Genomic DNA, 23,175 nt, shown 5'->3' with positions numbered 1-23,175 from the left:
GAGCTATACTATGAGAGGCAGAAACAGAAGTTTCTTATTACTATTACTTCTTGATAGGAACACTTTGAGTAATGAGATTTGAACAGTTTCCCAAATTTATGCCACCATATCTTTAAAAATGCATTTCCAATATGTGAAGTCTGTCTAGTCTTAAAAGGTTCAACTCAAGCAAAGAAAACAGTGACTATGCATATTTTGTAAACTATGAAGCTCTACATAAATATATTTCTTTTGGAGAGCCTTTTCTAATTACCCAGCTCAGTGATTAGTGATCTTACATGAATTTATCTATCCTCCTTGGAATCTTCTTTGAGTGTTAACAAAAAGTAGATGCTAGTGAACAAAATATATAAAATACAATAAATTCGCAGAATACTGTTGATACTTACGTGTTTCCATTCATGTAGATAAGGAAGATATATCTTCCCATTAGCATCCACATGCTTTCCTGTTTTAATAGTCATTGAACTAGTAGGCTTAACAAAACAGATAGGGGGATTATATGGGTATGTGTCCAGCAGCCACAGGCATATTGGAATATTATATGTATTACCTGAGAGAGAAAGAGAAACTTCAGTTACTCTATTTTTATTTTTCAGTAATGGCTTAGGAAATAAGCAAGAAAGAGCTACAACTAAGCAACACTTTAAAAAAAATTACAACAAATATTTTATGCTTCAAGGTTCTGTTTAAGTGCAGTTTCTCAATTTTCAGTTTGTAAAATACGTCAGCAGGATTAAGGAGCTAATTGATCACTACTCTGCCAGCGACTGCTTGCTGCTGTAAAAACTTTATTCACAAATTATCTTTTGGTTTAAGCCATTCTCTGTTATTTGACTCTTGCCATTTCAGTTAATAAAGTTCACTGGGAAGGCATGTAGAAGGAAGACCATTATGGTGTCCTATCAGAAAGTGATACAAACTGGACTTGAAATTCGCTTGCCAAAAGCCAGACTGTAAGACCTAATCCAACTGCCAAGCAGATGCTGATTAGTGTCCACAGCTTGACCAATCAATATGGCATTTTCAGTAGTAGTTTCAGAATCAATGATGTCATCTCCTCCTCTTTGTTTTATGTAGTAGAATTTCTCTCAGTTGACGAATCTGACTACGTATGGTCAAACTGAACTGTATTTCAAAGGCTCCAATAGAGTTAATATATTAAACATAAATCAAAGATTTTTCTTTGAAGCAACCATTTGAATCACCTAACATAATTCAGATACATTTCCTATCTCCCTTAGAAATAGTTTTACTTCATAAAAGTATATACACATAAATTTCAGTTTAAGAAATTAGTCATGGGACTTTGGATTTATTTCACACAAAAGTACTTTTACAATGGAAAAAAAAAATCCAAAAGTATATACTAATACATAAAACAGTTTTATTTCCACCACCCAAAATTCTTTGCTTTGTGCAAATGAAGAATTCTCCAGAATTACTTAGGCTTAGGAACTATGCCATAAGAAAAATAGTGAAGGAACACAGGTTTAGCTTAGATAAAATTTATGTGTGTGTGTAAAAGGGAACCCTTGTACACTGCTGGTGGGAATGTAAACTGGTACAGCCACTACGGAAAACAGTATGGAGACTCCTTAAAAAATTAAAAATAGAACTACCATATGATCCAGCAATTACACTCCTGGGTATCTGAAGAAAATGAAAACATTAATTTGAAAGGATATATGCACCCTATGTTCACTGCAGCATTATTTACAATAATATTCCAAGGTATGGAAGCAACCTAAGTACCCACTGATAGATGATGGATAAAGATGATGTTGTATATATGCAAAGTGGAAATTCCTCAGCCATAAAAAAAAGAATGAAATCTTGCCATTTGTAACAACAAGGATGGACCTAGAGTGTATTACATTAAATGAAATAAGCCAGACAGAGAAAGACAAATATTGTATGATTTCACTTATATGTGGAATCTAAAATACAAAACAAATAAACAAACAAAACTAAAAAGAAATAGACTCATAGGTACAGAGAACAAATAGTAGGTTGCCAGAGGGGAGGAAGGTGGGAGTAAAGAAATGGGTGAGGGAGATTAAGAGTTACAAACTTCCAGCTGCAAAATAAATGAATTATGGGTATGGGGGATTTAATCAAAATTATGTAATGTTCTGTATGGTGACACGTGGTAACTAGACTTATTATGGTTATCATTTTGAAATATATAGAAAAATCAAATCACCACGCTGTGTAACAGGAACATAGTGTTGTAGGTCAATGATACTTCAAAAACAAACAAACAAACATAGAAAAAGAGATCAGATTTGTGGTTACCGGAGGCAGGGACTGGCGGGGAGGGGAATCGTAGGAAGGTAGTCAAAAGGCACAAACTTCCAGTTATAAAATATTACTAAGAATGTAAGGTACAACATGATACGTGTAATGAACACTGGTATGTGTTATATATGAAAGCTGTTAAGAGAGTAAATCCTAAGAATTTTCATCACAAGGGAAAAATATCTTTTTCTATTTCTTTAATTTTATATCTATAAGAGATGATGAATATTCACTAAACTTACTGTGGTAAATCATTTCTAGAGGTAGGAAGTCAAATCATTATGCTATATACCTTAAACTTATATAGTGCTGTATTTCTTTAATCATGTCTACCAGTTTCCTGTTTCCCTCTTCCCCACATATCTATTTCCCTCACCAGAACTTACTTCCTCAGGGCAAAGGCAAAGTCAGTAACAATGAATTTTACTTGACCCTCTCTAAATTTATCATATATGCTCTACAAAATACTGATGCTCTAGTGTTTTTTCCCCTCTGCCTGGATTGTCCCTTCTGTTATGAATGGTTGCTCATCCTTTAATACCAAGTTTGAATGTTATTTCTTCCATGATTTTCCCATGTGTTCTTGTTCTCTATAATCTCATAGCATCTTTATATTTTATTATTCTATAGCAGTTATAGAATACTGTAACTATCTATTTATTGTTTCCTCTATTTGTGTATGTTCTTCCAGAGAAAGTACATCCTTCATTTACCTTTGTATCCAGAGCCCCTAACCCCTATGCATAGCAGGTACTATGTAAAATCAATGGGTAAGTTACAGAGACACAGCTCTTAGCTAATTGCCAGGAATAATTAACAAACAGAGCTGTTCAAAAACAGAACAGATGCTCATGAAGCTGAATGCTCCATTATCATGGCAAGTATTCCAGCAGAGGGTGGCTGACTGGCTAATAGAGACATAATTTCCCATTATCAGCATTACATTCCTAAATATAGTTATTTTTGGTATCTCTTTATTATATACCAGGCTCTGTGCTAAGTCCATTACATACATTATCACAAATGAATTCCTTTTTGAGTCAGGTACTATTATCCAAATGTTACAGACTACCATTGCCACAAAACTAACAGATTACAGAGTGAGAACTAAAACCCTACTATGCCCTGACTGTAAAGCTTCTATCTTAGCCACTATACTATACAGCATCCCACTGTGAGATAAGTCTGAATATGGTGGGAAGCTAAATTAGGAGGCATCTAAGATCCCTTTCTAGTTCTAAAAGTCTCTGATTTTACTAAACTAAACTCTTCCAGTGACTGAGGCACTTATTTGTTGATACAGCTTGTTAAAGAAGTGGAAAAAAAAGCTGAAAATATTAAGTGCTGTTGCCAAATGAAGTTCAATTAGAAGTTAAAGTCTCTATATCATCATGAAAGTCATGAGAAAGTAGGCTTAATTTACTTATAATTCTTTGGCAACTAAATGTGATTTAAAATGCATCTATGCTGGAACATAAATCATATAAGACATTTACCTCTATAAGGCACAGGAATTGTTCCAGTGAGGTTCATTAGTTCCCTGGAACTGCCATCATTAAAAACTGAAAGGAAAGAAAATGATTTAATCAACGAGCATTTCCACAGATACTCCCATATAAGTTATTCTTTCAGAAACACTGGTGAAAACTCATTATTACCCTTGAAAAGGACTAACTTGTTAATGTTCATACATTTTATCCAATAATAAAGTATCCTTTGTTGGTTCACTTCATGGGATCAGCATTTGAATGAGTAAAGAAAAGATGCTATGAATTACTTGGAAAAATAAATGTGAATACTACAGTCCCAATAAGTATGCACTTTGGGTCCCCAACCAATGATTATAAAATTACTTAGAAATCACTCTTAACTGATACCATATTAAATGTTAACCTAATAGCATTAAATTTTAGATTTCTTAGATATTTATCCCCATTCACTGTCATTCTCAATCCCAACATAGTATTAAACCACAGTATTAAAAAGGAAAAAAATTTCCAGGCAAATCAGACATCTTCTTTTAATACAAGTATTTCTCACATCACATTAAGTTTTCCTACCTATAACTGACTGATTAACTAGGGCACATGATTTGTATTACATGGACTGCTATTATCTGTAATAATGATTTGGAATTAACACCGTACCACATAGGGGAAAGGCTGTAATGTGCAGTACGAGAACACAGAACTATACTGTTGACCTCAATTCTTTTTAAAAAATTTTAATTTTTTTTTAAAAATTGGGGGGGGGGATTAGGTTTGTTTGTTTAAATAGACGTACTGGTACCTCGTGCTGCTAAGTACACATTCTACCACTGAGCTATACCCTGTCCTCCACCTCAATTCTTTTACCTATATTGACAGCTATAAACTGTGCTGTAATTTATTCTGATTCTGTGCTTTTTTAAAAAGACCACCTTATTTAATTTTAGGGTTATATTTACTCTAAAAGAATGTTGATAACAATGATTTAGAACTTGGTCTAGCCATATAAAGTTATGTTCAATGATGCTGGAGTCTTTGTCAGTTTTTATGAACATATTTATTCTTTTAGTATTCAGTAAAAACTATCTGCTTACCATAATGTTCTAGCCCTAGTTTTATTCCCCCACTGAAGCCATTTTAAAATTAACTCTAATTTTGGTAATAAATGTTTTTTTGCAGATCTAAATACCATAGTACAGTCTGTGGCCAGGAGGCAGAATTGTGCCCTAGATTTGGGAGAGGACTTCCAGTTCATGTCTTTGTTGTTCAAGAAATTCAGGACTGATTCCCATCCTGCTGTCTCCCACTTCTGTCACCAGGCTGCTGTTTAAAAAGCCGTAGGGGTGAGTGGAGTTTAGAGTGAAGTCTCAGCTACAAAATTCAGCTCTTTGCCCTCATCACCAAGGGCCTCATAATGGGCAGGAGGCAGCATGGGTTGTCCTTGGCCCTGGCACATTAGGTGTTTACAAGGAGACAGAGTTGGAGAGATTATGTTAGGATTAATGGGGACAAAAAGACTATTAAAAAAAAAAACTCTAAATATTGTAATTTCTTACTTAAATCACAACTTTATTTCGTCTCAATAGAAAGTGTACACAAACTGTAACCTACCTACTCTACAGAATTAAGGACACTAGTTTTTAAGTGTTTTCTTCATCCATAAAATGAAAAGAATAGTTTAGAATATAGTTTTGCAAAATGTGTTCTTAAGAATATAAAGGGATGCTCTGGGGAGGAAAAAAGAGGTTCACTAGTTAATTAACTTCAGAATATACTGAACAACATATTCTCTTCTCTCCCCTCTTGGTGAGGCACAACACATTAGCATATTAAAGGCTCTGAGAAATCTTGCTGCAAAGAAATCCATTTAATTTTGTTTAATTTATAAGTATTTCAAACTTAACCACAGACTCCCCTCCACCCCTTCAAGCAACATTCTTCACAACTATGGATACTATTTTGGGAAATGATGGACTAAACTATCATTAACATCACCTCTAGGTCTAAATTTACATAGTTCTATGTTACAGTAGTATTTTAAAACTTAAAATAACTAAACAAATATAAGATGCCATAATTAGACTTTGTAATTTCCTATCCTCCAACACTTTTTTTAGGTGAGAGTTCAGACCTACAATGAAAAAAACCAACAAACTTAAAAGGAAAATGGGAAACCTATAATCATTAATAAAAACAGTAAACTCAACGTACAGTACGTGATATTTTTATTATATAAACTCACCATATGAATCCAATACAGGTTTGAGATCTTTGTATAAAGTAATAACATTGATAGTTTCACGTACAGTTAGGTCTCTGTATTTGTACTGAAAAGGAAAATCACAAATGAATTTAGTTTAAAACTAATGCACATATTTTACTGCTAGGTTAGTTTTCTTAAAATTTTATTTTCTTAATAGCATTTTTCTTAAAAGTATAATGGTTCTGACTAATCATTAACATTAATTACATAAAGACTGAAAGAACCTCAGTAGCTTTCTCTCCTGCCATATATTCAAACCTTTACCTCCATTTTAGCTTTTTCCAACTTAAAAGGCCCTCTGCCAAATCAAACCTTAGTCATTCTTGAAGACCTAGCTTACATCTCTTTCCCTCTTCTTAGTGAATACTTCTCCAGACTTTCCTTTAACCCATAATGATCTCTTCCTTTCCAGCATTTATTGTCAATACCAACTATTTTGCAATTTATCATTTGTTATATTTTATTCTCATATTCCTGCCTTCTACCACTCCAGTCCAGGAAAACTAGGAATCTGGTGTACACACTCTTGGTAGATTAGGAAATCAGGAGATGGGGATCCCCATCTGGTCACAACACAATGAAGCTCACCAGTTGACAAGCTCCATTCGTGCATACAAAGCTTTCAATCAGCTTTTAGTGCTTCTTTCTTAAAAAGGAACATCCAGCTACTCCAAAAAAAAAAAAAAGAAAAAAAAAAAGGCTGCAAGAAGCACATCACTGACTGAAACAAACAGAAAGGAAGTAAGAATAAAAATACAAGGAGCAGAAGAAAATTTAAAAAGAATTAGGATTAATGACTTCAAAGAAAGAAGAAATGATACCGTATCCATGAAACAAGAACACTCAGAGAAGACTCTTGGATATAAAAAAAAGGGAGAGTAGAAACAAAAGATTCAATAGAAGGATTAGAATATAAAGTCAAAGAAATCTCACAGAGACCAGCACAAAGAGACAGTGACAGACAGTAAGGGAGAAAATACAAGAAAAGTTAGGCAATAAATCCAGGAGGTCTACTCAAAGGCATCTCTTCTGTCCTGAAGCACCAATTTTTCCATGCGATGGGATCAGTACTATTAGCACAAAAACACTTTCTTCGTTCTCCTGTGTTATTCACACAAACACATTCCTGACCACTCTTCCCCCTCCATTTCAACCAAACTTCTCTTAGTGCCCCTTTACAACAAAAACTGCAAGGAGCAGCCTACCTTTGCTGTCTGTGATTGCCCTCTTCCTGTTCTCTCTACTTAAAACTTTTTATTATGGAATACTTCCAGCATATCCAAAAGTAGAATAGTATAAATCCCCTGCTTCAACAATATACCCAGCTTCAACAACAATCAGCTCATAGCCAATCTTATTAATCTACATTCTCATTCACTTTTCCCTCCTCCTGTATTATTCTGAAGCAAATTGTAATATCATATCCTATCACTCATAAATATTTTAGTACATATCATTAAAGGAATGTAAAACAATAAGCCCATGATACTAGTATCCCACTAAAGTAATCACTATTTCCTTATTATCCTTTCCTCATCAAATACGCAGTTTCATGTCACTTTTTGGTTTGTTTGAAAGAAAAGCCAAAAAAAGACCACATACTGCAATTTGTTAAAATGTCCTTTAGGTCTCTTTTAATCTATAGATTCTCTCCCACCCTCTTGTTTGATAATAGCTTTATTGAGATATAATTCACATACCATATAATTCACACATTTGAAGTGAATTACATAAAGTTCAGTGGTTTTTAGTACATTCAGGATTATGCAACCACCACCACAATCAATTTTAGAACATTTTCATCATCCCCCAAAGAAACGCATACCCTTTAGCAATCACCCTCTCATTCCACCAGTACTGCCCCCTTTCACCCTAGACAACTGCTAATCTACTTTGTTTCTATCAATTTGCCTATTCTGGACATTTCAGATAAACAGAATCATATACTATGTGGTCATTTATGACCAGCCTCTTTCACTTAGCATGTTTTCAAGGTACGTTGATGTTACAGCATGTATCAGCAGTTTGCTCCTTTTTATTGCTGAATAATATTCCAATATATTGACATACGACAGTTTATTTACCTACTCATCAGTGGGCCTATTTCTATTTATACTTTGAAATTTATTTGTGGAAGAAATCGGTCCATTTGTCCTACAGAAGCTCCCCTGGCTTGGATATTGCTAACTGCTTCCCTTGGTATAGTTTAATGTACGTGTTCCTATGCCCTTTGTATTTCCTGTGAATTAGTAGTTGGATCTGGAAGTTATGATCTTTTTCATTATTTTTCTAAATTTTACATTCTCACCCCCACTGTCTCTCCACCCCCGACTTCTCTCTGGCAAGATCATTTCACAGATGATGGTGTTTTTCTATCAGGTAGCACATGATATCTAGGTAGCTCTCTGTGATGTTAACAACCACTGATGCTCAAAGACTAGACCCATTTTCCTCAAACACACTCCAGTTAGGCTTTTGCACTTTCACTGAAACTGCTCATTAAGGTCACACATGGCTATATGCAATAGCCAATTCTCAGTCTTTACCTTACTTAACCTATCAGCAGCATTTGACCAAGTCGATTCTTTTGTCTTAAAACATGTTCTTCACTTGATTCCAGGACACCACTGCTTGTTTTTCTCTTCTCTGTGGCTGCCCCTTCTCAATGTCTTCGGTGGTTCTTTTTCTTCTTATCTTAATATTACTGAGTGCCAAGGCTCAGTTCTTGGTCCTCTTCTGTATCTAAACTCACTCCTTTGGTGATCTCCTTCACACATGGCTTAAAATACCATTTATACACTGATAACTCCCAAACTTAAAAATTCCAGTTTGAACCTCTTTCCTGAACTCTAGACATGTATATCCAATTGCCAATCTGGGTATCTAATGAATGTCAAATTTAATACGATCAAAACTGAACTCCTTATCTTGTCCCACACCCAATCTACTCCTCTTACAGTCTTCCATATCTATATCCTTCCAACTGCTCAGGACAAAAACCTTGATGTTATCCTGGATGCCTCTCTTTCCTACACATCCATGGTGAGTCTGTCAGAAAAATCCTGTTAGATCTACCTTCAAAAATAACCAGAATCTGATCACTTCTCACCACCTTCATAGCTACACTCAGGTTACTGCAACAGCCTTTTTATAGGTGTCTGCCTCCACTCTACTTAACCTCCTACAATCTAGTCTCAACACAGCAGCTAGAGAGAGCAATATTGTTAAACAGATCAGTGGCTTCCCACCATACTCCAAATACATGCCAAAGTGCTTACAGTGGCCTGCAAGACCCTCCAAAATCTACCATACCTTTACTTATTGCTGTTTCCCCCTTGCTCACTGCAGTCCAGCCCCCTTAGCTCTCTTTGTTGTTCCTCTAATGCATGACAAGCTTCTGTCTCAGGGCCTTTGCACTTGTTTTTCCTTCTTCCAGGAATGCTCTTACTCCAGATTGTTCCAGTATGCTTCCTCGCCTCTTTCAGGTCTCTGATCAAACAGACCTCAGGAAGGCCTTCCTTTACTATTCTGTAAAACTGCAACCCATCCTATCTTTACCTTTGAGCACTATCCCTTCCTACTTTACTTTTCTGCAAAGCACTTATCACTCTCTAACAGCTACTTAATGTACCCATCAAGTTGTTTATTGCCTCCTATGAGAATTTAAATTCCACAAGTGTAGAGTCTTCTGTCTGGCTGTTCACTGTTATATCCCTAGAACCTAAAACAGTGAGGAGTGCATGACAGTCTTAAATGTGTCAGCTCTTTTCTACCTAGTTACTAGTGACTCCACCTCCAGGAAGCTGTAGATATATTATGTAAGAATACAGGTAGTTGTCTGTGTGAAAAATTCAAGTTATTTGTATAAAGCAAGATGGACTAACAGTATAAATTTACCTCTGTTAACTACAAAAATGATGACAGAGAAGGGTGTTAAACTAAAAGCTATATTTAAGTTGGAAGCTAAAATAAAATGCTCAAAGGAAAAAATTATCTGTAATAATATATAAAAAGATAATATAATGTTGTATGTCAATTATATCTTTAAAAAAAAAAGATAAGGAAATGGCCCAAAGTACCATGATGAGTGGTGGAGGTCCCACAATCAGATAAAAATTAAAGGCCCATCACCCTAGCAATGTGTCCAGGGTCCCTGGTACCAGTTCCTACACTGGACCACACCCAACTGAAAGGATAACACCTGAAGCTAGCCCTCTACCAGGAGGAAGTAACTCCACAAACTGCTCCTATTATCCTTACTATTCCTACCTATCTATTCACAGACTTGACAGAAAAGATGCTGATACTCAGAACTGACAGCACCACTTGTAGGAGACTCAGTTTTTCAGACATTGGGCCAAGAATCAGAAGAAAGACAGAATGCCCTCTCCCACCTCTTCCCTATGTCCTTTTTCTGTTCTTGGGGTATAAAGAGAGTGGAGAAAAGGGAATGCAGGTGGAGATATAAAGTATCTTCTAAAGATGTTCTGCCTCTGTCTCTGAAGGCAGGTTTCTCTAGAGGAAGTTTAGGAAACTTAATTATGGTTTTTAAAATTAAAAACCAGTATTTGAATATTCTGGTCCTTATATGTAAATATTTATACAAATATGTTAAGGAATAAACCTTAATGACTATGTTATCAACTTAAAAGATCAAAAATAGTACGGAACAGATACTCTTCAGTTACACAGTACGTAAAACAAAGTACTTAAAAAAAAGTGATATATAAATGTTACAACACAGAGCTGGGCCACAATCTTCCAGGGCTCCCCAAAACCTCCTCTACAATTAAGGGTAACTACTCTATTAGAGAAAACCAGAAGCCTAGAAGATATGATTAGACAACCAAGAGAAGCTTTATTTCAAAAATCACTTTACTTTCTCTTTAGAGGTTACTCTTCAACCAAAGACTTCGGGGATGACTACTAGGGGACAAAGGTATATTTTTCAAAGAAGTAAGTTTATACATAATAATATGTTTTAATAATACTGACAGTTGCTTAAACTACTTTGCTTTCTACCATTCTGACAAAAGTATCTAAAAGCTAACCCGTCTAATTGGAGAAGATTGAACTCTCAGCCACTTCACATCTTATTCCAATTAGCTTGGTAAACTGAAACAAAGACAATCACTCAGTTCACACTGGTTGGTGTCAGGTACCACATCTGAAGTAGTTGTCATAATAATTCACAGCTTTAAATACCAAATGCCTATCTGCTTTTTAAAAAGTGAAAAAAGACGCTAGTATTGAACTGTTAAGATCACGTTTCAAAACAAATAAATTCGCGTTATAAGCATACAATTAAAGGTAGTTACTCCTAACAAATAAAAGTCCCTGAAACGGTAACAATTCTATTTATTTCCCCCACGGTAGTGAGGTACTGGTGTTTTGGCTTCTCAGGACATTTTTACTTATAATTGAGCCAATTCAACCAATAGTTACTGACCTCCCGCGGGTGGGCTATTGAGCCGCGTGAGGAATACAAACTGAGAAGGACACAATCTCTGGGGGCCGCAAGGGAAGGGCGAACACGGACGATCCCTACACTGGGACACGAGTGGAGGAGTGCCCCAGATCGAGAATTAAGTACAACTCTCTCTTTGTGTTTATAAAAACTAAGACGAAAACTACTGCCCCACAGACAGCTCCAAACTCTCCCCGAAGAGCGGAGGGCGGGCGGCAGGTGGCAGGCGGCAGGCGGCCTCCGCTCCGCGCCTTTGTTGACTGTCGCCGCCCCCGCCGGCCCTGGCCCGGGGATTCGGGCACCAGGCGACAGGCATCCCTGGGCTGGGGGCCGCAGGGGCGGCTGAGGGCTGCACCCAGCTTCGGGCCCGCCCTTGGGCTCGCTGGGCTGGTCGGGCAGGCCCGGGCGGCGCGGAAGGGGACGGTGGGCGCGCGCCGAGCGACGAGCGCGCCGCGGCCTCACCTTGGACACCATTTTCTTGAGCTGGCTCTCCGACGCCGCCATGGCGGCCGCCTCGCGACTCGCGTCCCCACAGGCAGAGGGTCAGCCGCTCCAGGGCCGCCCCAGACAATCGCACACAGAGGCGCCAGCCCCCCACCCCCCCGCCTCTAACAACAGGAAGTCGGCCACTACCACAGCGCTTCCGCTTCCCTTACGTCACTTCCGAGGTCGGCGACCGAGGCAGAGCTTGGGTTGGGCTCCGCAGGCCAGGTCAGGTTCGGATGAGGGCAAGCCTGTTCCTAGGGTGGAAACCCTGAGCTGGGGTAAGATAGGCAGGCCTCTCACAGTTGCCCTTAGACTAAGAGAGCAGGTGCAGGGAAGGGAAGAGATACAAAGATCTTGCCAATGAGCAGTGAGGTTTAATGACTGATTCATCAAGTGGGAAGGCACTGGACTGGTCAGAAAACTGTTCTGCCATTGACTTGCCCTCGTGACAACAGCAAGCAAATGCACTGCTAGCTCAAGCTTCAGTTTTTTACGACTCTAAAAGGAGAGGATTGCATTAGATGATGCTCGGGGTCTCTCCGATTATCAGGTTCTTTCTTATTTTTAAGCTTAAAAGTTATTCATATTACATTCATAAGGGCAAAATACAGAGCCCTCGTTTCACAGGAAGCCAGTCATTTTTTCTCCAGGAAACCATTCCCCTAAATCAAACCTCTCCTCTGTGCCCAGGCATAAATGATAATACAGGCTACCTTCTACCTTGGACTCTTATGTGTCCACTATTAAAGTCCAATTGGTCCTCTGTCAAAGTTCAAGTCTTCGAGGGCAGGCTCATCTTCAGATCCTCGTTGCCTTGAACAGTGCAAGAGTAGGTACTCTAACTTAACTGAATTTCTACTACTAATAAAAGTCCCTCGTGGTCATTTATGTTAGTCATTTCTATTGCAAATCACCACATGAGTACAGTGCTGTTCAAGGTACTGTACAGCCTGGGTTTGATGGTGTGAAAGTATGATCATTTAAAAGATTTTAGCATAGTGCTACTGAGGAGCAGACTGGTATTCTCTAAATTGGCATCTAAATGAAGGTCACATACACAAAGAGGGACTAACTGAAGATGTGTAAGCATCACCATATACACTGTAGCCAAGACACACACATGAAGGCTATTCCAGTATGTATCATTTTTTTGGAATATACACACCAGATGTTCATTAAGCATACAGCTCCAGTCAAATCAAACTATAGGGCAGTCTGTCCTTCCTTGCACCTCTTATATGACACTTAAAAGTAATGTGACTTTCAAACTATTCTTATAGCCACAGCTTACATAGAAGCAGCTTCAATGATAGCAACTCTGCTTTTATCAATTGGGAAAGTGCAGGTAATATATTTAAAAGGTTTTCTTGTTAAAAAAATTTTTTTAAGGTTTAAAACAATTAAAATCCAATCTTTTTTCATTTTGCACTTAATTCACTTAAAATGAAGTAACTAATTATCCTGAGGACTGTATGAATTATATGAAAGAATCTTTCTCTTCAATCTGAATACATTTCCTTTCACTCAGTAAATTAGGCATTTCCTGGTAATTTTAAAGTCAAACTTTATTTTGTTCATTATTCTTGATATTTAAGAATAACTACAATATAAATTAGAAAGTAAAATATTTATCTCTGTTACAATATCAAAGAAGCATTTTAATCCAAGCCCCACTAAAAACCATAACAAAGAAAAGACATTGCATGATTTTGGAAAGATGAAAAAGTGAAAGTTAACAGAAGGATCACAAATGTCAAATTATCACCAAATCATAGTGAGGTGATGGTGATACTGCTTCTTGACTTACATATGGAAGTTACAACATGATTTATAATACTCAACACTCAAGGAAATATCTGAATTACTTCTATACTGTGGGCTTCTGTAGGGCGAGGACTATTATTCATCTTTGAGTACTCAGATTCTAACAGAGTACTTGGAAAAACAGTAGATACGCAATAAGTATTATTGTATTGACATGTTCCTTTTATAATTACTGTAGTGAATTCTTAGTGATTCATCTATACAGTATCTTATTTATTATTTATTAAATTAGTTTATTGTTCAAGAGCATAATTAGGTATCTGATATTAGAAAAGACTAGTTTAAAAACACAAGAAATGGTTCTTTTAGTTTTACTTTCCTATTTCATACAAAGGACAGTGAGGATATACTGTCAGAGTAACACCAAAATAATCTACCTGTGTAGTGAAATTACACAGAACTGATGCTCATCTCTTGAAATGTCCAAGATTTTTATGCTAGTTCATTCTGGTGGAACTCTTTACAAACATATTAAATACTTTTCTACTTTCTTAAACGTGGAACACAATATAATTCCACCTTTTCTTTATGATTTAAGCTCATCAATGTAAGCATCCAGTATTATACTAAATCAGCATTAGTCTGTTTCCTCACATTCAGGGATGTGTCTGTCCTTACAATCCATCTGGCTCCTACCTCACTGACCAGGTTTGGGTTCATCTATAATAAGCTTTCAAAGCACCTGGAACTTCTTCACAGTACTTATTACACCTGCGACTGTACATTTATTTGTGAGATTTGATTACTATGTCTCCCATACTAGATTATAAGGATCACGAGGGCTTGTACCTAGTCCAGGTTTGCTCACCACTGTATCTGCAGTGCCTAACATAGTGCTGGTGTATAGCAGCCTCCCAGTCAAAACTACCTGAATGACTAAATAACTAAACAGCTATGTCATGCATACCCCCTCTATATTTGCTGAGGGCAAGTCGGGAAATCAGAGAATCAGTCTTTCTAAAAACTACGTTGAAAAAAAAAATCCCCTACATGAGAATGTAAGAGCATGGGACCCTACTTTTAGAGTCTTGTGGTAACTATTTTGGCTGTTAGGCCTTTTCCCTCTTCTAGTGTTTTGAAAAAGTAGAGGTTATAAGGTTAACTGTCCTTAGTCATAAGATCTTGGACACTAAACCTCAATTTCCTCCTTTATAAAATGATGATAATAGTCCCTACCTCAATGGGTTACTGGGAGGATTAAAAAATAATCCTGAAGAATAAAATAATAAAGTGCTCATCACACTGCCTGAAATATTAGAAGAGCTGATGTTGGTTATTGCTATTAGTTGTGTGTCACATTCATAATAATATGCTATGTTTCATATATGAAGATACTGTTATTGACCCATCACCAAAGTGTACGTACCCTAAATAATTTCTTCAGGAGTAGTTAAAGGATTTGCTCAGAACACTCAGCCCATCCAATCTCTCCCCATTAAGAATAATGGCTTTTATGAAAGCTTCACATTTTAACTTTAAATTAAACTGCTTGGCTTTCATTCATAACTTATTTCCACTAAAAATACATATTTCTCTATGGTTCTACTAATGTTATGGTGAGTTCTTGAGATGTCAGAGATCTTATACAGCCCAGGAAAGGGTTATAGAAAATTCCAGAAAGGACAGTCCCACTGGAAGTTAAACTACACTTTTTACTCATATATTAAAAAAATTTCATTTTTCCCTTCTACTGTTTTAAAGTACATGTAAAATTATTTTCCATTTTTTGGTAGCTAATTAACTGTAAGCGGGAAGACAAAATGCTCTAGTCCCATTACTACCAACTGTCTATTAAAGAAGAAACATTAATAGCTTAAACTATGGATCCTTTGAATGTTTACAGATTTCATAAATTTGTGCTGGGCCTTCAGCTTTATCATATTTATTATAACAGTCAAAGAGTAACTTTCTTTAAAAAATGTGTTATTTTCAAAATATTCCCAAAGTGCTGAATGTGCTAGCTGAGGATACATAATTTTAAAACGATGCATATTGCAGATCAATGTTCATCTCTGGTGTAGGTTTAGAGAACAGTATAGACATCTCAAAAACAACAAAGAAAATCAGATTTTTTCCCCTTCCTATCTAATTACCTAAGGATTCAAATTACAAAGCTAACCAAGAAACCACCTACTTTAACCAAGCAGTTAATAATCAGATATAGGAGTTCACAATCATATATATATACGTAAAATTGAACAACCTTTCCTTGAAGGTAACTCTGAAGTTTAGAATCAAAGTTTTAACTGTTGTTGTAGACCATGGATTGATGATGCACTGCTCTGGAGTTTCTCAGTCACTGTATCTTCTTTCACTGTGGTTTTGATGACTTCAGACACCCCACTTGCTCCAAGGATACAAGGCAAACTTAAAAACACTTCACTATTTATACCATAATATCCCTGAAATGAAAAAAATTGGAATGATAGAGCTGAATCACTGCAAAAAAGTTAGTATGATAAATATGGATAGTTTTTTGCTTTTCTGGTCTTAGTAGTACAAAGTGATACAAGTTGAACTTTAAAATAATTTTTTGTTCATTTTCCAAACTCAAGTTATTGTTTCAGAAAATTTTTGTGAGATGGGAGGAATTGGGTTAAAGACACTCCCTTTACAGGGAGGTAAGCTGCAATATGGGTAGTAGGTTGGGGTTTAAAAAAAAGACTGTCAGAATGGATTCCCAGGGGAGAGGCTTAGCATGGACTCTGGGTGCAGTCGAATTCAGTAAACTGTTTTAAGTTTTTCCTTCCATGTTTTATTTCCCTTCTAAGTTTTCACAAAAATCTGGTTAAGCATTTCTGCCTTGTCTTAGCTGTGCTTTAGGGACTTAATATTTGGGATAAAGTGGTAAAGGACAAACTGAACTGGAGCTAAGACCAGTTGGCATGTCAATCTGGGTGGCTAAGGAGATAACTGACAATCAGAAGTTTATGGAATATAGAAATGATTCTTGGGGATTCCAAAATTTACATGGAGGTAAAGAGCAACCTGGTAGAAGTCCAGACTTTCCATAGCCAAGCAGGATAAGGCTTAGACCAAACAGTCTCCTCCCATGTTACTCTAAAAGCTGGTGATACTGAAGACACCTGGGTTACAGTGTGAACAGCATTTTTCTGGTTTTATATTAATAATAAAAATGTTGAAAAATACAATGAGAGGATGAGAATAGCAATTACCTTTGCTAAAATTGATACAGAATGTACTTTCTTTTTATTGTTCACAATACTGTCAACCAGGTCAGCTACTGATAGTCCGACAGACCAGGATCTTTGACTTTTTACCCGTAACAGTTCCATGGCTCTATGTGATAAAAACAAAAACAATACCACACAAAACATGATTTCAGAAAATGCACAAATATATACATTTAGTTTTAGCTTCTTTTTAAGGTATTAATTAGATATTTTTATGATACAGAAATAAAAGTTATACAGCAATTGTTAGGAAAACTTACAGATAGTCTAGTAATTAAACCCTTCTTAAAACGTCAGGCAGTTCACAGAGAGATAATACAAATGGCCTAATAATATAAAAAGATGCTCACCACCACTGATATTTAATTAAATGAGTTAAAACAATAAGTACATCGGTTTTGCCTATCAAAATTGGCAAAGATTAAAAAGATTGATAATTACTTTTGAAGAAGCTACAGAGAAACAGGCATTCCCAAAACTGCTGTTGAGTGTAAAATGATTGAATCTTTTTTAAAAGGAGGATTTGGCAACATCTGATCTAGAAATTCCTTTTTCTAGGAATTTGTCCTACAGCAGTATGCTCAAATATGCAAAGATATATATAAACATGTGTTTGCCTTGTTTGAGACAGGAAAAATTTTGGAAACAATTCATCAAAAGAGGACTTGTTAAATAAATCACTACCAAATGTAGGGCCATATAGTTCTTGAGAAGAATATAAAGTAGATTTATACAAACAATATGGAAAAGTGTCTAAGATTTTTGGGGGGGGAGTTTTTTGGGGGGAGGTAATTAGGTTTCTTTCTTTCTTTATTTTTAGAGGAGGTACTGGGGATTGAACCCAGGACCTCATGCATGCTAAGCATGCTCTCTACCACTTGAGCTATACCCTCCCCCTAAGATTTATTCTTAAGGAAACAAAGCAATTGGCAAGATAATATAAATAATATAAATTCATTATTAAAAGATAATAATTATGGTGATAATGTTTGCAGAAGCATGGAAAAAATATTTGGACATGTGGACCCTAAACTGTTAATTGTCGTTATTTTTGGAGAATAGAATTACCCCTGCTTTTCACTTTCTACTTTATAGTTATCTGTAGCATCTAAAGTTTTATAAGCAAATACATTCTTTTTGTAACTAATAAAAAATGATATAAATTAAACAAACATGTTTGAATTCCTTCCTTTTAAAAGCTATAAATGCAGGATCATGTAGAGAAGCAGATTAGAATGGATTATACAACATACTACTCTTCACAGTAAGACAATATTCTTTCCAGTTGTTATTTTCTAAAAACCATAAAGTGAAGGTTTAAAAAGCTAAAAATCACCACTCAGAATTCAGGGAAGGATGTTATTTTGTGACAGTAAAACAACAAATGGCATGAAAATATACAGTATGTGAAGTCCGACCTATGGGGCCCAGACCCCTGGAAGGCTTCTGAATAAACAAATGATACAAAGATCTGTGTCTTCTACTGTGTTTTTGCCTGAACTTTTAATGTGGCTTATCAATTCATATTCGACTAATTTCCAAATGTATTTATGTGTGATTAATAAACACATATTAATTTTTAAGTGTTATGGACAAATTCTCCTCTATATTTAAGAAAATATCCAATATACTCAGATATAGGATCCTATTCCTAGATATAGGAGCAGTAAATCACTGCCTACAAATAAGGAACCTATTCTACCCTTTAAGAGTCAACTGGGTATCTAAATATTAAGTTTGCAAAGCACTCTTACATCTACTTCCGGATATGAAATCAAAGAAAACACTGCTCCCTTGTACTTTGGATTTGTCCATACTAGTTAGTTTTGTTTGCAGAAGCCTGGTAAGTACATGCTGTACAAAGAGCTGTTATGTTAGCTTTGAAGAACATGGCTTTTAGTTGGATAAATGCAAATCTACACTCAGCATTACCTGTTGGACAGCTGTACCTGAGAGTTATGACTCATTACTTCTTCTTGGCCACCCCATGTGGGCACTAAAAATTAAATGAAAATTGATTATATTTTTGTCAGTAACTCTCTAGGGATTAAAATGTGATAAATGATCATCTGCATTTAAGGGTACCTGTATTAAACTTTAAATAAACATGTTCCCTTGCATCTAGCTTCAGTTATATTTGTCCACTGGTGGCACTGAATGTGCTGTACTGATTGCTGGGGGTGAGAAAGACTTTGAGCTGCAGTTCCCCAAAAACATGACCCTCCAAATCTACTTGCAATTCCTTACCTGTTCTGTCTCATCAACAACATTGGGCCATTTTACTGCCCAAGTAGAAAGTTTCCTTTTCTCAGCAGGCAATGTATAATAGGCTCCCACGTGCTGCAAGCACTTGGCATTTGCTCGATTGGGAACCACACAGACTAATTTCTTTCACCAGATGAGGAATAATTTTGTCACTTATTTGGGGCTAGATTTCCACAGCTGTTAGAGAGGCAGAGTCCAGTGTTCTAAGAGCATATTTGGGTTTTCCATTTCCTCACTACACCTTTTATAAAAACAATTCAAAAACTATACACATAAACTGGATATTTATACCACATTTTAATATTAAATTAGAAGTAACATTTTTGAAACCTTTCTGATATTCATTTGTTTCTCACCCATGTGAAGACATTCTTTGATACAAATCTTTATTGAAGTAGGCAAAACAAAAATACATTCAGATATGTAAGACTGTTTTATGTTTAAGAAACAAGTCTTCCAAACTGCATTCAAAACTAGGCCATTTAGTGATGTGTCAGCAACAAAGGACACCTTCCCTTCCTCAAACTGATTATAAGCTTCCGGCGGGTAGGGATCACATGTTTTTCTTTTATGTCCTCAAACAGATTCTTTACCATGGTAAAGAATGCACAGGAGATAGTACAGAGCTGACCTCACACATAATCCATAACCACATTTACCAAAAAGGAAACATGCTTGCAACAGTTAAGTTGAAAAACATCAAGAAGTTTTTTTGTTAAGTAAAAAAAAAAAAAGCAAAACAAAAAATTGTTACATAAATATATAAATACATGTGGACAAATTAAGGGATTTTTTTAAAAAAATGTTTCACTTGAATAGAAGGATTATACATGAATTGTTTTCTTAAAAAATTTTGTTACATTATTAGTATATTCACAACAAATAGAAAATTACAGGGAAATGTCTGCTAAATGAAATACAGCATTTATAGATCTTGGAAAGATGAATAAAAAGAGCAAGGTAGGTATAGGAAAAGATAAACAACACAAAAAAGTCTGGAATTTAATTATAAGTATTGCTGCCATTATATATTACACATAAAACCACATTTTTTTTATCTTTTCTCTCTGAGTTCAGACTTCTAAGCACCATGAGAAAAGAATGTTTGGAGAGAGAAAGAGAACTTCACTATGTTCAAATCTGCTTCTGACACAGTCATTAGAATTTTCAGTTAACTACTAGTTAATAGTTAATAACTAATTTAATTATTTCATTTTTTGTTCACTTACTGCCCAACCATTCAAACTTTAAGTTAAATGTATATTTATCCTAACTTAAGGATCCCTTTCAAATATTGCATCTAATCTAATCAATCCTAATCTTTCTGGTTCCACGCCTTAAGAACAGTAACCCTCTGGCTCCAAAAATTTTAATTAAAAAAATGACCTCTTTTCCATTTTATATAACACCTACCCCTTAGGTAAGATTAATGCCCAAAGCAGATGATATAACACTCTGTCTTGAGGTCCAGCCCCTGGATTTCTAAAACACCATTTGAAGGAGTTACTTGCAGTTTACATATAATTTCAGTATCACAGCTAAAAACAGGAGTTGCAAAGCATATGTTCTACTGAGTAATTTGGTAGGGCAGAAAATGAATGACCTTTGGTTACCACAAGATGGTATCAAGATCATACATTCATTTCAAAACATATTTACTGAGGCCTTTCCAAGCTCAGGGAGTTTACAGTCTGGTGAGGTGAAGAGAGAAGTAAATATCCAATCATAACACAGTGTGATAATGGTTATAACAGAGGCATGAACTTACTTAACCTGGAGAATTAGGGAAGGCTTCCTGGGAGAGGTGGCATTCAAGCTCAGTCTTGAAGGGTAAGCAGGAGTTAGCCAAATGAATGAATGTTCAGGGAAAGGAAGCATCAGGTGCAAAGGCAAGGAGGCATGAGAGTGCATGAACCATTCAAGAAACTGCAAGTTGATCATCTGACTAGCATAAAATGCTTGGCAGAATGGCAGAAGATAAAGCTGGGGAAGGAAGCAGGAAACAGATCCTAAAGGGTCTTGTATGCCATGTAATTCCTCCCCTAGGCTGCAACTGTCATTTGCCTCTGAAATAACTGAAGAGAATAAGTTTACTTACATATCTGCTATTCTTATAACGGTTTCTAAATCCTAATGTTGCTTTATTTCAATGTGTACTTTTCCATGTCCCTTTGCCAATTTTCTATTCATCACCATCTTGCCATATTGATCACTTTAGCAACAGCTACCACTTACTGAGTACTAAATGCTTAAGTAAATTATCTAATTAAGTCACAGCAAGGAAAGGCACAGGTTTGGATCAGACCAAGGTTCAAATTTCAGGTCTGCCCTTACTAGATGTGTGAACTTAGACAAATCAGTTAACCTCATTGAGTCTTAAGCTTCCTCATCTACTGACTTGGAAAACCACCACCTCCCTCATGAGGCATTTTTAAAGTTTAAATGGATATGCAAAGCATTTCATACACAAACTAGGCACTCAGTAAAAAATAATTCTAATTGCTATTACTGTGTTGTCACTTATGCAGCAAATATAACCAGCAGGTGTCTACACACGAAACCAGCAGAGGGAGCCTCTAATCCAGCTCTGGCTTCAAGGCCAAGGTGAGAAAACCTATCCCGTAGATATAACAATCTTTGAAACAAAGCAGAAGACAGGATAAAAAGTGACATGATAGCAGTATCTAGAAGGGAGACAGGGAGCTGGGTGAGGGAGTAGCTTCAATAGTATTTGTAATGTTCTAAATTGAGTGTGGATTCATGAATGCCTGTTCCACTATTATGCTTTAAAACATACATATATGTTATATGTATTCTTTTATATGTCAAATATTACATAATAGTATGTTCAAGTGAACACAATTCACATGCATCTAAATCTCTCTATTTCTAGTTCCTACTTGAGATCTCCATTCCTTGTGCTTTTATCCTATTTCTCTTGGCTCTCTCATAGCAAGTCAAAACTGCCTTTTATTATAATTGTCTCCTATCTTTGACTCTAAGTTTCCTAAAGACAGGGTCAGGTTCTTATTCATCTACATAGCTCTAACAGCAGTCAGCACAGTGCCTTAAGTTTATTTATCAAGTCACATCATCCCTTATTTTCTCTTTACAATTTGAGATATTAATACAACCATATTTCAAAATGTTCTTAATTATTCAAAAATTGTATCTTATTAGGAGGACTGATTAAACAAATATTGGTATATTCAGTGGTTAAAAAGAATGAATGGGATCTATATATATGTTATTATGCAGTCATTTCCAAGTCATATTAATAAGTAAAAGGACAAGGTGGAGAATTATGTTATGATTTATATTTCATACATGTGCTTGTCTATACACCAAACATATCTGAAAGGCTGCAGAGGAAACTGGTAACTGTGATTGCTTCCAGAGAGAGGGACTGGGCGTCTTGCATAGAAGGGAGACATTTTTCACTACATATCTTTTTGTACTATTTAATTCTTTTGCAATGTAAATGTATGACTTTTCAACTAAAAGAACAGCTTAATAATTTACACTTTCAGTAAGAAGGCACACACACAAAATTGAAATTGGATCAGAATAAACAGCAGTATAACAAAAGAATAAATATCTTGAGACAATGTATGATTAATTACTATATAGCTAACAAGAGCTTTTAGCTCAAAGAAATGAAAGAATCACTGTGGAATGATGTGGTCAGGAAAAGCATCATACTGTAAGTAAGAGGGGCTTGACCTAGACCTGGAAGGATGAGATTTGAATTTGCTGAGAGAGGGGGACAAGGGATTATGGGAAAGGTAAATACAATGGACAAAGGTCCTCATGGCTGAAGCAAACCTGGGGGCAGGGCCAACAGGTACGAGATCTGGGTCCTTCTAAAAGGACCTGAAAAGCTATAAG

General features: G+C 36.1%; 2 protein-coding genes across 6 annotated transcripts in view; both read right to left on the bottom strand.

Annotated features, from left to right (window-relative positions):
- TSG101 (tumor susceptibility 101) overlaps nt 1-12,143 on the bottom strand; it is a 37,358-nt gene extending 25,215 nt beyond the window's left edge. Inside the window, exons 1-4 of the mRNA XM_010987457.3 lie at nt 11,981-12,143; nt 6,031-6,115; nt 3,798-3,863; nt 390-553 (exon numbers count right to left, since the gene is read on the bottom strand). Of these exons, the coding sequence (XP_010985759.1) occupies nt 390-553; nt 3,798-3,863; nt 6,031-6,115; nt 11,981-12,022 (357 nt within the window). The 5' untranslated portion in view covers nt 12,023-12,143. The remainder of the gene's footprint in view (nt 1-389; nt 554-3,797; nt 3,864-6,030; nt 6,116-11,980) is intronic.
- Nucleotides 12,144-13,551: 1,408 nt separating this feature from the next.
- The window catches only part of UEVLD (UEV and lactate/malate dehyrogenase domains), a 44,293-nt gene continuing 34,669 nt past the window's right edge, over nt 13,552-23,175 (bottom strand). For 4 of the 5 annotated variants that reach the window (XM_010987458.3, XM_010987459.3, XM_031459908.2 and 1 more), the window contains 3 exons: nt 18,955-19,018; nt 17,005-17,128; nt 13,552-16,230 (listed from right to left, as the gene is read on the bottom strand). In XM_010987458.3, coding sequence (XP_010985760.1) covers nt 16,063-16,230; nt 17,005-17,128; nt 18,955-19,018 — 356 coding nt within the window. In that variant the 3' untranslated portion in view covers nt 13,552-16,062. The remainder of the gene's footprint in view (nt 16,231-17,004; nt 17,129-18,954; nt 19,019-23,175) is intronic. The other variant, XR_010383385.1, reaches the window with a different exon arrangement.

The sequence above is a fragment of the Camelus dromedarius genome, chromosome 12 (genome assembly GCF_036321535.1).
Source record: "Camelus dromedarius isolate mCamDro1 chromosome 12, mCamDro1.pat, whole genome shotgun sequence".
Lineage (NCBI taxonomy): Eukaryota > Metazoa > Chordata > Mammalia > Artiodactyla > Camelidae > Camelus > Camelus dromedarius.
This window is presented reverse-complemented; position numbering and strand designations above follow the sequence as displayed.